This window comes from Macaca nemestrina, chromosome X (assembly GCF_043159975.1).
Source record: "Macaca nemestrina isolate mMacNem1 chromosome X, mMacNem.hap1, whole genome shotgun sequence".
NCBI lineage: Eukaryota > Metazoa > Chordata > Mammalia > Primates > Cercopithecidae > Macaca > Macaca nemestrina.
In genome coordinates, this window is record NC_092145.1 from 1,669,761 (window position 1) to 1,679,695 (window position 9,935).

At 57.6% G+C, this 9,935-nt stretch overlaps 1 protein-coding gene across 1 annotated transcript; it reads left to right on the forward strand.

Annotated features, from left to right (window-relative positions):
* Positions 1–6,006: 6,006 nt before the first annotated feature.
* LOC105467949 (emerin) lies at positions 6,007–8,575 on the forward strand. Its single transcript, XM_011717785.3, has 6 exons — positions 6,007–6,447; positions 6,571–6,675; positions 6,831–6,908; positions 7,123–7,256; positions 7,711–7,760; positions 7,845–8,575. The coding sequence occupies exons 1-6, from the start codon at positions 6,366–6,368 to the stop codon at positions 8,170–8,172; spliced, it is 777 nt and encodes a 258-aa protein (XP_011716087.1). The 5' UTR covers positions 6,007–6,365; the 3' UTR covers positions 8,173–8,575.
* Positions 8,576–9,935: the final 1,360 nt, after the last annotated feature.

Consider the following 9,935-nt stretch of genomic DNA (forward strand, 5'->3'; position numbering starts at 1 on the left):
TGCGGGGGCGCGCCCTGAGCTCCAGCGACCCGCCGCCAGGCGACGCCGCCCCCCGAGATGAGCTCACCGCCGGCAAGGGCCGCCAGGCCCTGGGGGAGGGAGGACTTCGGCGGAGGGGAGGGAGTCGCCTCCAGCGCCCACAGGGTCTGCAGGGCTAATGTGTAGGCCCAATCACAAGGACGTTGCGTGTCTGAGTCTGGGGTAGCCAAGCGCACCCCAGGTGGAAAGGCCCAGGCCCAAGGCCACCTTCTCCAAGGAGCCACCCACAGTCACGGCCCCCCGGTATCTGTCCCAAGTCGGGATTGTGTTTCCTGGGGTGGGGGCAACAGGTCGTTGCAGGTGTTTGCTGGGTGCCTACCTCAGGCAGGGCCCCAGGACGGGACCGCAGGGCTCTGAGCCCTGGGATGAGCCTGACTGCCACCGATCGGGCGCTGCCAGGTCTGGCCTGGGGTGGGCAGCAGAAACAGGACCGCTCAGGTGGACACTCAGGGGCAGTCCCAGAGCCTGGGAGTGTGCAGCGGAGTGCAGCCAAAGAGCCAAGTGTCTGTGAACATGGCGGTCACAGCCACGCCCTGGCACTGCCAGGCTCTCTCTTCCTCTTCTATGTGCCCATTTCCTGGTAGCTTCAGATTCAGCTCAAATGTCACTTCCTTGGGGAAAGCCGCATAAAGCAGTGCCGTTGTAACATCTTGCCCACAACCCCCAATAAGAATTACAGTTGACACTGTGAGCCAGCACACACACACAGACACACAGATTTGAAACAAAGAGTAGGCTGCTATTTTCTATTCTATTCCAAAGAGGGAAGGGTGGAAGGGAGGGAGGGAGGGAAGAAGGGAGTCTGCTCACACCTGCTAATTTAGTTCTGCAATCCTCAGTTTAACACTGTGGCAAGGCACTGGTTGCCCTCTAGGTCTTGCTGCCTCTGCTGGCAATGGCATTTCATCCCCGAAGCCCCGCGGAAACCTCCCAACAGGCCCAGGGGCTCATCTCCAGCTGCTCCATCCAGTGTGTGTGCCCTGCTGGGGAAGCCACTTGCTAGATGAAAAACCTGAGCTCAGGCCCTCGAGGTAGCTGTGCTGCGAATCACAGCCAAGGCTATCCTGAGGAGGGAATCCCGCCCACCCACAGGCACCGGAACAGGTGGAGGGAGCATGAAAGAGGTAGTGGCTGCTTGGCTGCGTCTCAAGATCCCCGCCGTATTTGAACCCTCTCTTTCCACTCCTGCACCGCTCCCCGACACACACACACCCCCTCTAAACACAAGCAGTTCTTTGAGTCTACTTTTTCCAGGTTGCAGTGTGAACAGAGGTTTCTATAACACCAGTCATTCCTTGTGAAGATCATGACATCTCCCTACGTTGAAGATGGCAGAGAACTGGAATTGGCTCCATTCCTGCTGCAAAGACTGAATCTCCAACCAGCTACACCAACAGTAGCAAGCTCACCACCCTCGAGGGCCACCAGGCCCTGGGGGAGGGAGGACTTCAGGGAGAGTCGCCCCCAGCCCCCACAGGGTCTGCAGGGCTCATGTGTAGGCCCAATCACAAGGATGCTGTGTGTCTGAGTCTGGGGGAGCCAAGCGCACCCCAGGTGGAAAGGCCCAGGCCCAAGGCCACCTTCTCCAAGGAGCCTCCCACAGTCACGGCCCCCCGGTGTCTGTCCCAAGTCGGGATTGTGTTTCCTGGGGTGGGGGCAACAGGTCGTGGCAGGCATTTGCTGGGCGCCTACCTCAGGCAGGGCCCCAGGACGGGACTGCAGGTCTCCGAGCCCTGGGATGAGCCTGACTGCCATGGATCGGGCACTGCCAGGTCTGGCCTGGGGTGGGCAGCAGAAACAGGACCGCTCAGGGGGACACGAAAGTTAAGTTTGTTTAGTATTAAGAAGATTCTGATCTTAAAGAAAACATTGGCTGGGCATGGTGGCTCACGCCTATAATCCTAGCACTGTGGGAAGCTGAGGCAGGTGGATCACTTGAGCCCAGGAGTTTGAGACCAACCCGGGCAACACAGCAAGACACTATCTCTACCAAAAATATAAAAATTAGCTGGGTGTGGTGACATGCACCAGTAGTCTCAGCTGCTCAGGACGCTGAGGTGGGAGGATCGTTTAAGCCTGGGAGTTTGAGGCTGCAGTGAGCTATAATTTCTTTTTTTTTTTTTTTTTTTTTTTGAGACGGAGTCTCACGCTGTTGCCCAGGCTGGAGTGCAGTGGCGCGATCTCGGCTCACTGCAAGCTCCGCCTCCCGGGTTCCCGCCATTCTCCTGCCTCAGCCTCCTGAGTAGCTGGGACTACAGGCGCCCGCCACCGCGCCCGGCTAATTTTTTGTATTTTTAGTAGAGACGGGGTTTCACTGTGGTCTCGATCTCCTGACCTTGTGATCCGCCCGCCTCGGCCTCCCAAAGTGCTGGGATTACAGGCTTGAGCCACCGCGCCCGGCCATGTGAGCTATAATTTCACCACTGCACTCCAGCCTGGGTCACACAGTGAAACCCTGTCATTAAACATAAAAAAAAAATATGCGGCCGGGCGCGGTGGCTCAAGCCTGTAATCCCAGCACTTTGGGAGGCCGAAGTGGGTGGATCACGAGGTCAGGAGTTCAAGACCAGCCTGGCCAAGATGGTGAAACCCCGTCTCTACTAAAAATATAAAAACTAGCCAGGCACAGTGGTAGGTGCCTGTAATCCCAGCTACTTGGGAGGCTGGGGCAGGAGAATCGCTTGAACCTGAGTGTCAGAGTTTGCTGTAAGCCGAGATCACATCACTGCACTCCAGCCTGGGTGATAGAGTGAGACTCTGTCTCAAAAAAAAAAAAAAAAAAAAAAAGGCCAGGCGCAGTGGATCCCAGCACTTTGGGAGGCCGAGGTGGGTGGATCACGAGGTCAGGAGTTCAAGACCAGCCTGGCCAATGCAGTGAAGCCCGGTCTCTACTAAAAATACAAAAATTAGCTGGGCATAGTTGCAGGCGCCTGTAATCCCAGCTACTCGGGAGGTTGAGACAGGAGAATCGTGAGAACCCAGGAGGCGGAGGTTGCAGTGAGCTGAGATCGCACCACTGCACTCCAGCCTGGGTGACAGAGCTAGACTCTGTCTCAGAAAAAAATAATAAAAATAAAAATAAAATGTTAACAGCTCAGTGAACAATCATCTACTTGTTATAGATACTGAGGAATGTTTCCATGTTGATATTTTTTCCTCATAACTCAGTCACGTTGGGATTGTAAGTTATACAACATATACTGCTTGCCAGCCATTCCATCCTTAAGGAGCAACTCAGTTTTCTTATTCTTGACTTAGAATTGGTTGCACCACGATGTCTCCTCTGCCTGCACTTCCCAGGAAGAATCCCCTGGAGACCCTCAGATTTTCCTGTACATGCCCTTCCCAGACCCTCTGACGACTGCAAATCCCACCCTACCCTTGACGGGAAACTCTCTGAGGCTGTCCAGGTCATCAACCCCAGGGACCAGGTACTGGTGGGGGAATGTTCCATGAATTAATTGCTGTACTCAGGGCTCTTGGACAAGTCTCCCCTAATCACAGGGTCCTGACTCTCCCTGTATAAGATGGACGCTCTGCTGCTCAGGAGCCTGCCTGGCTTCCAGTGGTCTGGAGTGGAGCTGCACTGCAATGGGGCTGGACTTAGGCTCCAGGTACCCACAGGGTGGGTGCAGGGGGACCATCACAGTTCAGCTTCCTGGTGCCATCTGTGGTGGGACCTGATTGTGGGGCAAAGGGGTGGGACATAAAAGGCAGAGTGCCGAGGCAGGTACAGAACGGGTGGGGGGTGCTCCTTAGGGAGAAGGCAAATCTAGAATTCCTTGACCTCATAAGGAAACAGCTTGGATCCGTATGGGGAGGGGTGGCATGGGGGAGGATGGAGCAGCACTTAGTACACAGAGGCCTCTGGGAGATGCGCCAGGATTGCAGAAGGCTTGCAGAGGTGCTGGGGAATCTGATTTTGTCAAACCTAAAAAATCCACGAGGCAGCCTCTGAGCAGCCCAGAGTCCAAACTGCCATCTGTCCCCTCAGCTCTGAAAGATGAGGTGCAAACCCCTGCCCTACCCAAGGCTCTCCTGCTGCACACTGCCAGGCACTGTCTTCATGGACCCATACTTCCTCCCACATTGCTGGGCACAGAGCAGGGCCTTACCAACAGTGATTCCTCTTTGTTAGGATCTTTGTGTGTAGTCAAAACAAAGACCCATCTCCTCATTACTCCCCTAGGTGTCTACCTCTTCCCACCCCATGGGCAAACCTCCATGGATGACTGGTCTGTGACCCTCACCAGCTGGCTCAGTCATTCTGGACACAACCAGAGCCCTCCCCTCTTCTTCCCTTGTCACCAGCCCTCACCTCTTCATGCTCCCAGTTTGGGGCCTACCCAGTGAGGGGCACACTAGTTGATTCCATACACCCTCAGCTGGCTTTGTTTAGAATGTGAATGTCACAGTCAGGTGCGGTGGCTCATGCCTGTAATCCCAGCACTTTGCTGGGAGGCCGAGCCGGGCTGATCACTTGAGGTCAGGAGTTTGAGACCAGGCTGGCCAACATGGCGAAATCCCGTTTCTACTAAAAATGTAAAAAGTAGCCAAGCGTGGTGGCATGTGACTGTACTCCCAGCTACTCTGGAGGCTGAGACAGGAGAATCACTTGAACCCGGGAGGTGGAAGCTACAGAGAGCCAAGATCACACCACTGCACTCCAGCCTGAGTGACAGAGCGAGACTCTGTCTCAAAAAAGAAAAAAAAAAAAAAAAAAAAGGATATGAATGTCACCTCCTTTCCCTTCTCCATGGGACAGCCCATATCTGATCAAGGCCCTGGGAATCCTAGCCACAGTTCAGGCTCCTGAGCAGGCCTTGGCAGCCTTCCATAGCTCATCACCGACGTCTGCCCCCTGCCTAGACACGCTGCGCTCAGGGACTATTCCGACAGGAGAGGACGCCCCGCTGCAGCTCCCCCCAGTGCCCCGGGTGAATGAACGGCATGAAGGATTAGGCGGGCACACGTTGTCTCTGTACGCATCGCACGGCGCCCTCTGCCCGCGCCCACTGGCGTGCCCGTCGGCATGCCCGGGCCCCTTCGAAGGCTGCTTGCTTCTGGAGTGCCAGCGGCCTCCTGGCCCAGTGCCCCATTTCCTCCCGGGTAGAGTGAGGGAGGAGGAAGGGAAGCAGAGAGGTAGGCGGTGGGAAGCAGCAGGCACATGTTCGCGGGCGAGAGCCCTGCAGACTGGGAAGAAGGGCCCGTGGCAGGGGGTCTGCGGAGATCCCATAGGCGCGGGCCTTGCCCCGCAGCCGCTTCCCGAGCAATGCGCACACAAAGCGCCCCCGGCAGTGCCTGGCCCCGGGCCCGCGCTCTCTTAGGGTCCGCTGCCGGGGCGGCCGACCGGGATGCGGCCGGGAAACCCTAGGCTCTGGGGCCCAGGAAAGGGGGGCGACGGCGGGGAGCAGGGATGTGCAGGGACCGGGCGAAGTCCAAGTGACTTAGGGACCAGAGCCACCCCAAGCGCCGACTTCGCCCGCTCGCACGTCCCGGGTCCCTAGCGCGCAGGCCCCATCCCTCTCACCCGGCTGGCTCAAGCGCGCCACAGGGTGACGTCTTGGCTCCCAGCCGTGTCGCCCTGACTCCCGCGCGGGCCCCGCCCCCTGCCGCTAGCCAATCTGTGCGTTTGTGACTTTTGGGCCCGCAGCCCCGCCTACTCCCACTGCGATACCAGTTTGCATTGCCCTGACTCCCGCGCGGGCCCCACCGCCTACGCCGCTAGCCAATCCGTGCGTTAGTGACGTGTGGCGCCCCTCGCGGCGCGGCTTGCTCCCACCGCGAGACCTTCTGCCCCGCGCCCGTGCGGGCCCCGCCTCCTCCATCGCTAGCCAATCCCCCTGTTTGTGACGTAAGGGCTCTCAGCTCCGCTCGCTCCCAACGCAAGACCTTTTGCTCCGCGCCTGCGCGGGCCCCCGCCCCCTCCATCACTAGCCAATTCCCGTGTTTGTGACATATGGGCTTGCGGCCCCGCCTGCTCCCACCGCGAGACCGGTTCCCACCACCCTGACTCCCGGGGGCCCGCCCTCTCTGACGCTAGCCAATCCGTGAGTTGATGACGTTTGGGCTCGCGGCCCCAGCCTCCCAGCTCTCAAGGCCCGGCCGGTCTGTGCCGGCTACTCCCGCCGTTAGGTCCCGCCCAGCGCAGCGCGCGCAGCCTGCGGAGCCAGCGGCCGTGACGCGACAGCGATTCGGCTGTGACGCGAGTGCGGCCGCTCCCGATGCACTCGTGCCGCCCCCGCCGTGCTCCTAGGCAGCCGTTGCTCGGCCGGTTTTGGTAGGCCCGGGCCGCCGCCAGGCCTCCGCCCGAGCCCACACCCGCCATGGACGACTACGCAGATCTTTCAAATACCGAGCTGACCGCCTTGCTGCGCCGGTACAACATCCCGCACGGGCCTGTAGTAGGTACGCGGCGGCGGGCGGGACCCCTTCCGGGCCCCCTCCTCGTGCTCCGCCCCGCGACCTCCCCGCTGCCCTCCCCGCGCCCCTTCCCCGGACCGCGGCCCTGACCGCCCCGTGTCCGGCCAGGATCAACTCGTAGGCTTTACGAGCAGAAGATCTTCGAGTATGAGACCCAGAGGCGGCGGCTCTCGCCCCCCGGCTCGTCCGCTGCCTCCTCTTATCGCTTCTCTGGTGAGAGCCTCGCCTGTGGGGACGGCCTGGGACGCGGGGAGGATGAGGTAGCGAGGGTGTGGCAGGGGTGCCGGTCGAGAGCGGCACTGGGGAAAGGGGAGGGAAGTCTTGGGGTGGGGGGGGGGAAACAGTTCTGTCTCCTCCTTTCAATCCAGACTTGAATTCGACGTCAGGGGATTCAGATATGTATGATCTTCCCAAGAAAGAGGACGCCTTACTCTACCAGAGCAAGGGTAAGGCAGGGGTTGGGTGGGCACGCTGGCACCTTCACCCGACTGCGTCAGGGACCCCGCTCACAGGGAGGACCTGAGACCTCAGTCCCAACCACTCCAGCAGCCTTAGGAGGGAGAAACTGTCACAGGTCCCGAAATGGGATTCAGATTAGGGCCATCGGGCCAGGCGGGGCACACCGATGCCCCCTCTGCTACCGCTGCCCCCCTTCCCAAGGCTACAATGACGACTACTATGAAGAGAGCTACTTCACTACCAGGACTTATGGGGAGCCCGAGTCTGCGGGCCCGTCCAGGGGCTTCCGCCAGTCTGTGACTTCACTCCCAGATGCTGACACTTTCCACCACCAGGTGAGCTGGCTGGCAGGCATACTGTACTTGGGTACAACCTAGGGGATCGCGGCTGTGTTTGGATAAATCCAGGGGGCCACTGGGTACAAATGGTGGCCCTTGGGCCTCTGGGGAGACTTTGGCTCAGCAGACACCTGTTTGGTCAGGGTCCTACTTTGGGGAGCCCTCAGAACTATGTGACTAGAGCACATAGGATGCGTCCTGCACCCTGGTCTGGGATCTAGGCTCCAGCTCTTCCTGAGAGTCCTGGGGGCAAAGGGGGATGCTGGGGCATGAGCACAAGTAGCAAGGCCCCATGGATAAAAGGCCGAACACCCAGAGTCATTCAGGAGGGTGTGGGTCCCTGGCCTTTAACCAAAGGTCAGAGGGGACCTGCTGGGGAAATTTGAGAGGGACGTGGCAGGGCCATTGTGGCCCTGCCAGCCAGTTCCCTCACCTTGACTCTCTTCTACAGGTACGTGATGACGACCTTTTGTCGTCTTCTGAAGAGGAGTGCAAGGATAGGTATGTATGTATGGGGAAGGCCAGGGACAGGGGCTGGTTCTGGACCCAGGCTCCTGGCCCACCTGCTCCCCTCTTTTGCCTCAGGGAACGCCCCATGTATGGCCGGGACAGTGCCTACCAGAGCATCGCGCACTACCGCCCTGTTTCAGCCTCCAGGAGCTCCCTGGACCTGTCCTATTATCCTACTTCCTCCTCCACCTCTTCTATGTCCTCCTCATCATCTTCCTCTTCATGGCTCACCCGCCGTGCCATCCGGCCTGAAAACCATGCTCCTGGGGCTGGGCTGGGCCAGGATCACCAGGTCCCACTCTGGGGCCAGCTGCTGCTTTTCCTGGTCTTTGTGATCGTCCTCTTTTTCATTTACTACTTCATGCAGGCTGAGGAAGGCAACCCTTTCCAGAGGGAGCCATGAGGGTCTGGGCTTCAGAGCCAGGTCTTCTGGGGAAGTCCTGGCTGACTGCCTTAGCAGTGGGGGTGGGGGTGGGTGTGGGGGCAGGGGCAGGGGCTTTTATGTGTTCTTGCTTGGGGGGCGCTGGGCCTAGCCCAGAGTAGTGCTTGCTCCCCTGCCTTGTCCCACCAGGGAGGCAGCAGATTCAGGCCCTCCATGGGGGCCTGAGTGTGCTTTCCTCGGCAGCCTCCTGGCCCTGCTTGCCTGTAACCCTTAGGGTCCAGGAGGGCAAGGCCTCGCTCAGTCAGAGGAGAACATGGTTCTTGTTGTCATGCATGCCTCCTTTTTGTCATCTTGTTGGGGGGGATTAACCAAAGGCCACCCTTTGTTTTCGTGGACACACAATAAAAACCCCATTTATTTTTAATGCGTTGGCTCTTCCTGGAGGAGAGGGTTGGGCTCCCATGGCAAGGGCCTCTGCGTCTTGGGACTCGAGGATTGCAATCTGGCTTTGTTGGGTCCGCATTTTTGCTTTGGTCTGGGGATAGGAATCAAATGCTACCCAGAGATGTTTGTGTTTTGTTTGGGAGTTTTATTCCCTAACTCATTCCCCAAAGCACCTGTAACTGCTTATACATATAATTGTGGTACAACAAGGCGTATACAGAGAACCCACTTAGAAATTCAGGCAAAGCAGCCGGGCGCGGTGGCTCAAGCCTGTAATCCCAGCACTTTGGGAGGCCGAGGCGGGCGGATCACGAGGTCAGGAGATTGAGACCATACTGGCTAACACAGTGAAACCCCGTCTCTACTAAAAATACAAAAAAGTAGCCAGGCGAGGTGGTGGGCGCCTGTAGTCCCAGCTACTCGGGAGGCTGAGGCAGGAGAATGGCGGGAACCCGGGAGGCGGAGCTTGCAGTGAGCCGAGATCGCACCACTGCACTCCAGCCTGGGTGACAGAGCAAGACTCCGTCTCAAAAAAAAAAAAAAAAATTCAGGCAAAGCTGCATGCATGCTACCAGCAGTCTGCGGGTGTTTTAACTGGAAAAAGCTGAAGTCCACCCCAGTGTCCAAGGGCATGGGGACGGAAAAAAAATGAAGCATCTCTGGCACATCATTCTCAGCTCCTGGAACTGCTGCTTGTTTAACATGGGAGAAAAGCTCCAAAGGCTGAAATGCCCCATCATCCCTGGGTGATGGAATTCACCTGCCTATATTCTCACTTAGCTCCCAGGTTTTCTGCCCTGGGTATGTATTTCATAATCTTCTATATATACATATATATAATTTTTTTTTTTTGAGACGGAGTCACTCTGTCACCCAGGCTGGAGTGCAATGACGCCATCTTGGCTCACTGCAACCTCTGCCTCCTGGGTTCAAGCAATTCTGTCTCAGCCTCCCTAGTAGCTGGGACTACAGTCACACGCCACCATACCTGGCTAATTTTTGTATTTTTAGTAGAGATGGGGTTTCACCATATTGGTCAGGCTGGTCTCGAACTCCTGATCTCAGGTGATCCACCCATCTTGGCCCCCCAAAGTGCTGGGATTACAGGTGTCAGCCACTGTGCTCAAAGTTTATATTATATACACACATATATACATATATATGCATACATATACATAGATATATACCTGTATATACATATATATATTATTTTATTTTTTTGAGATGCAGTCTTGCTGTTGCCAGGCTGGAGTGCAGTGGCACAATCTCAGCTCACCGCAACCTCTGCCTCCTGAGTCCAAGGGATTCCCCTCCCTCGGCCTCCCGAGTAGCTGGGACTA

What these genes read in the sequence shown, in the direction of transcription:
- LOC105467949 (XM_011717785.3), top strand. Translation starts at nt 6,366, where the DNA reads ATGGACGACTACGCAGATCTTTCAAATACCGAGCTGACCGCCTTGCTG. An exon ending in CCCGCACGGGCCTGTAGTAG is followed by an intron (nt 6,448 to 6,570) that starts GTACGCGGCGGC and finishes GTGTCCGGCCAG; the next exon opens with GATCAACTCGTAGGCTTTAC. An exon ending in CTTACTCTACCAGAGCAAGG is followed by an intron (nt 6,909 to 7,122) that starts GTAAGGCAGGGG and finishes CCCCTTCCCAAG; the next exon opens with GCTACAATGACGACTACTAT.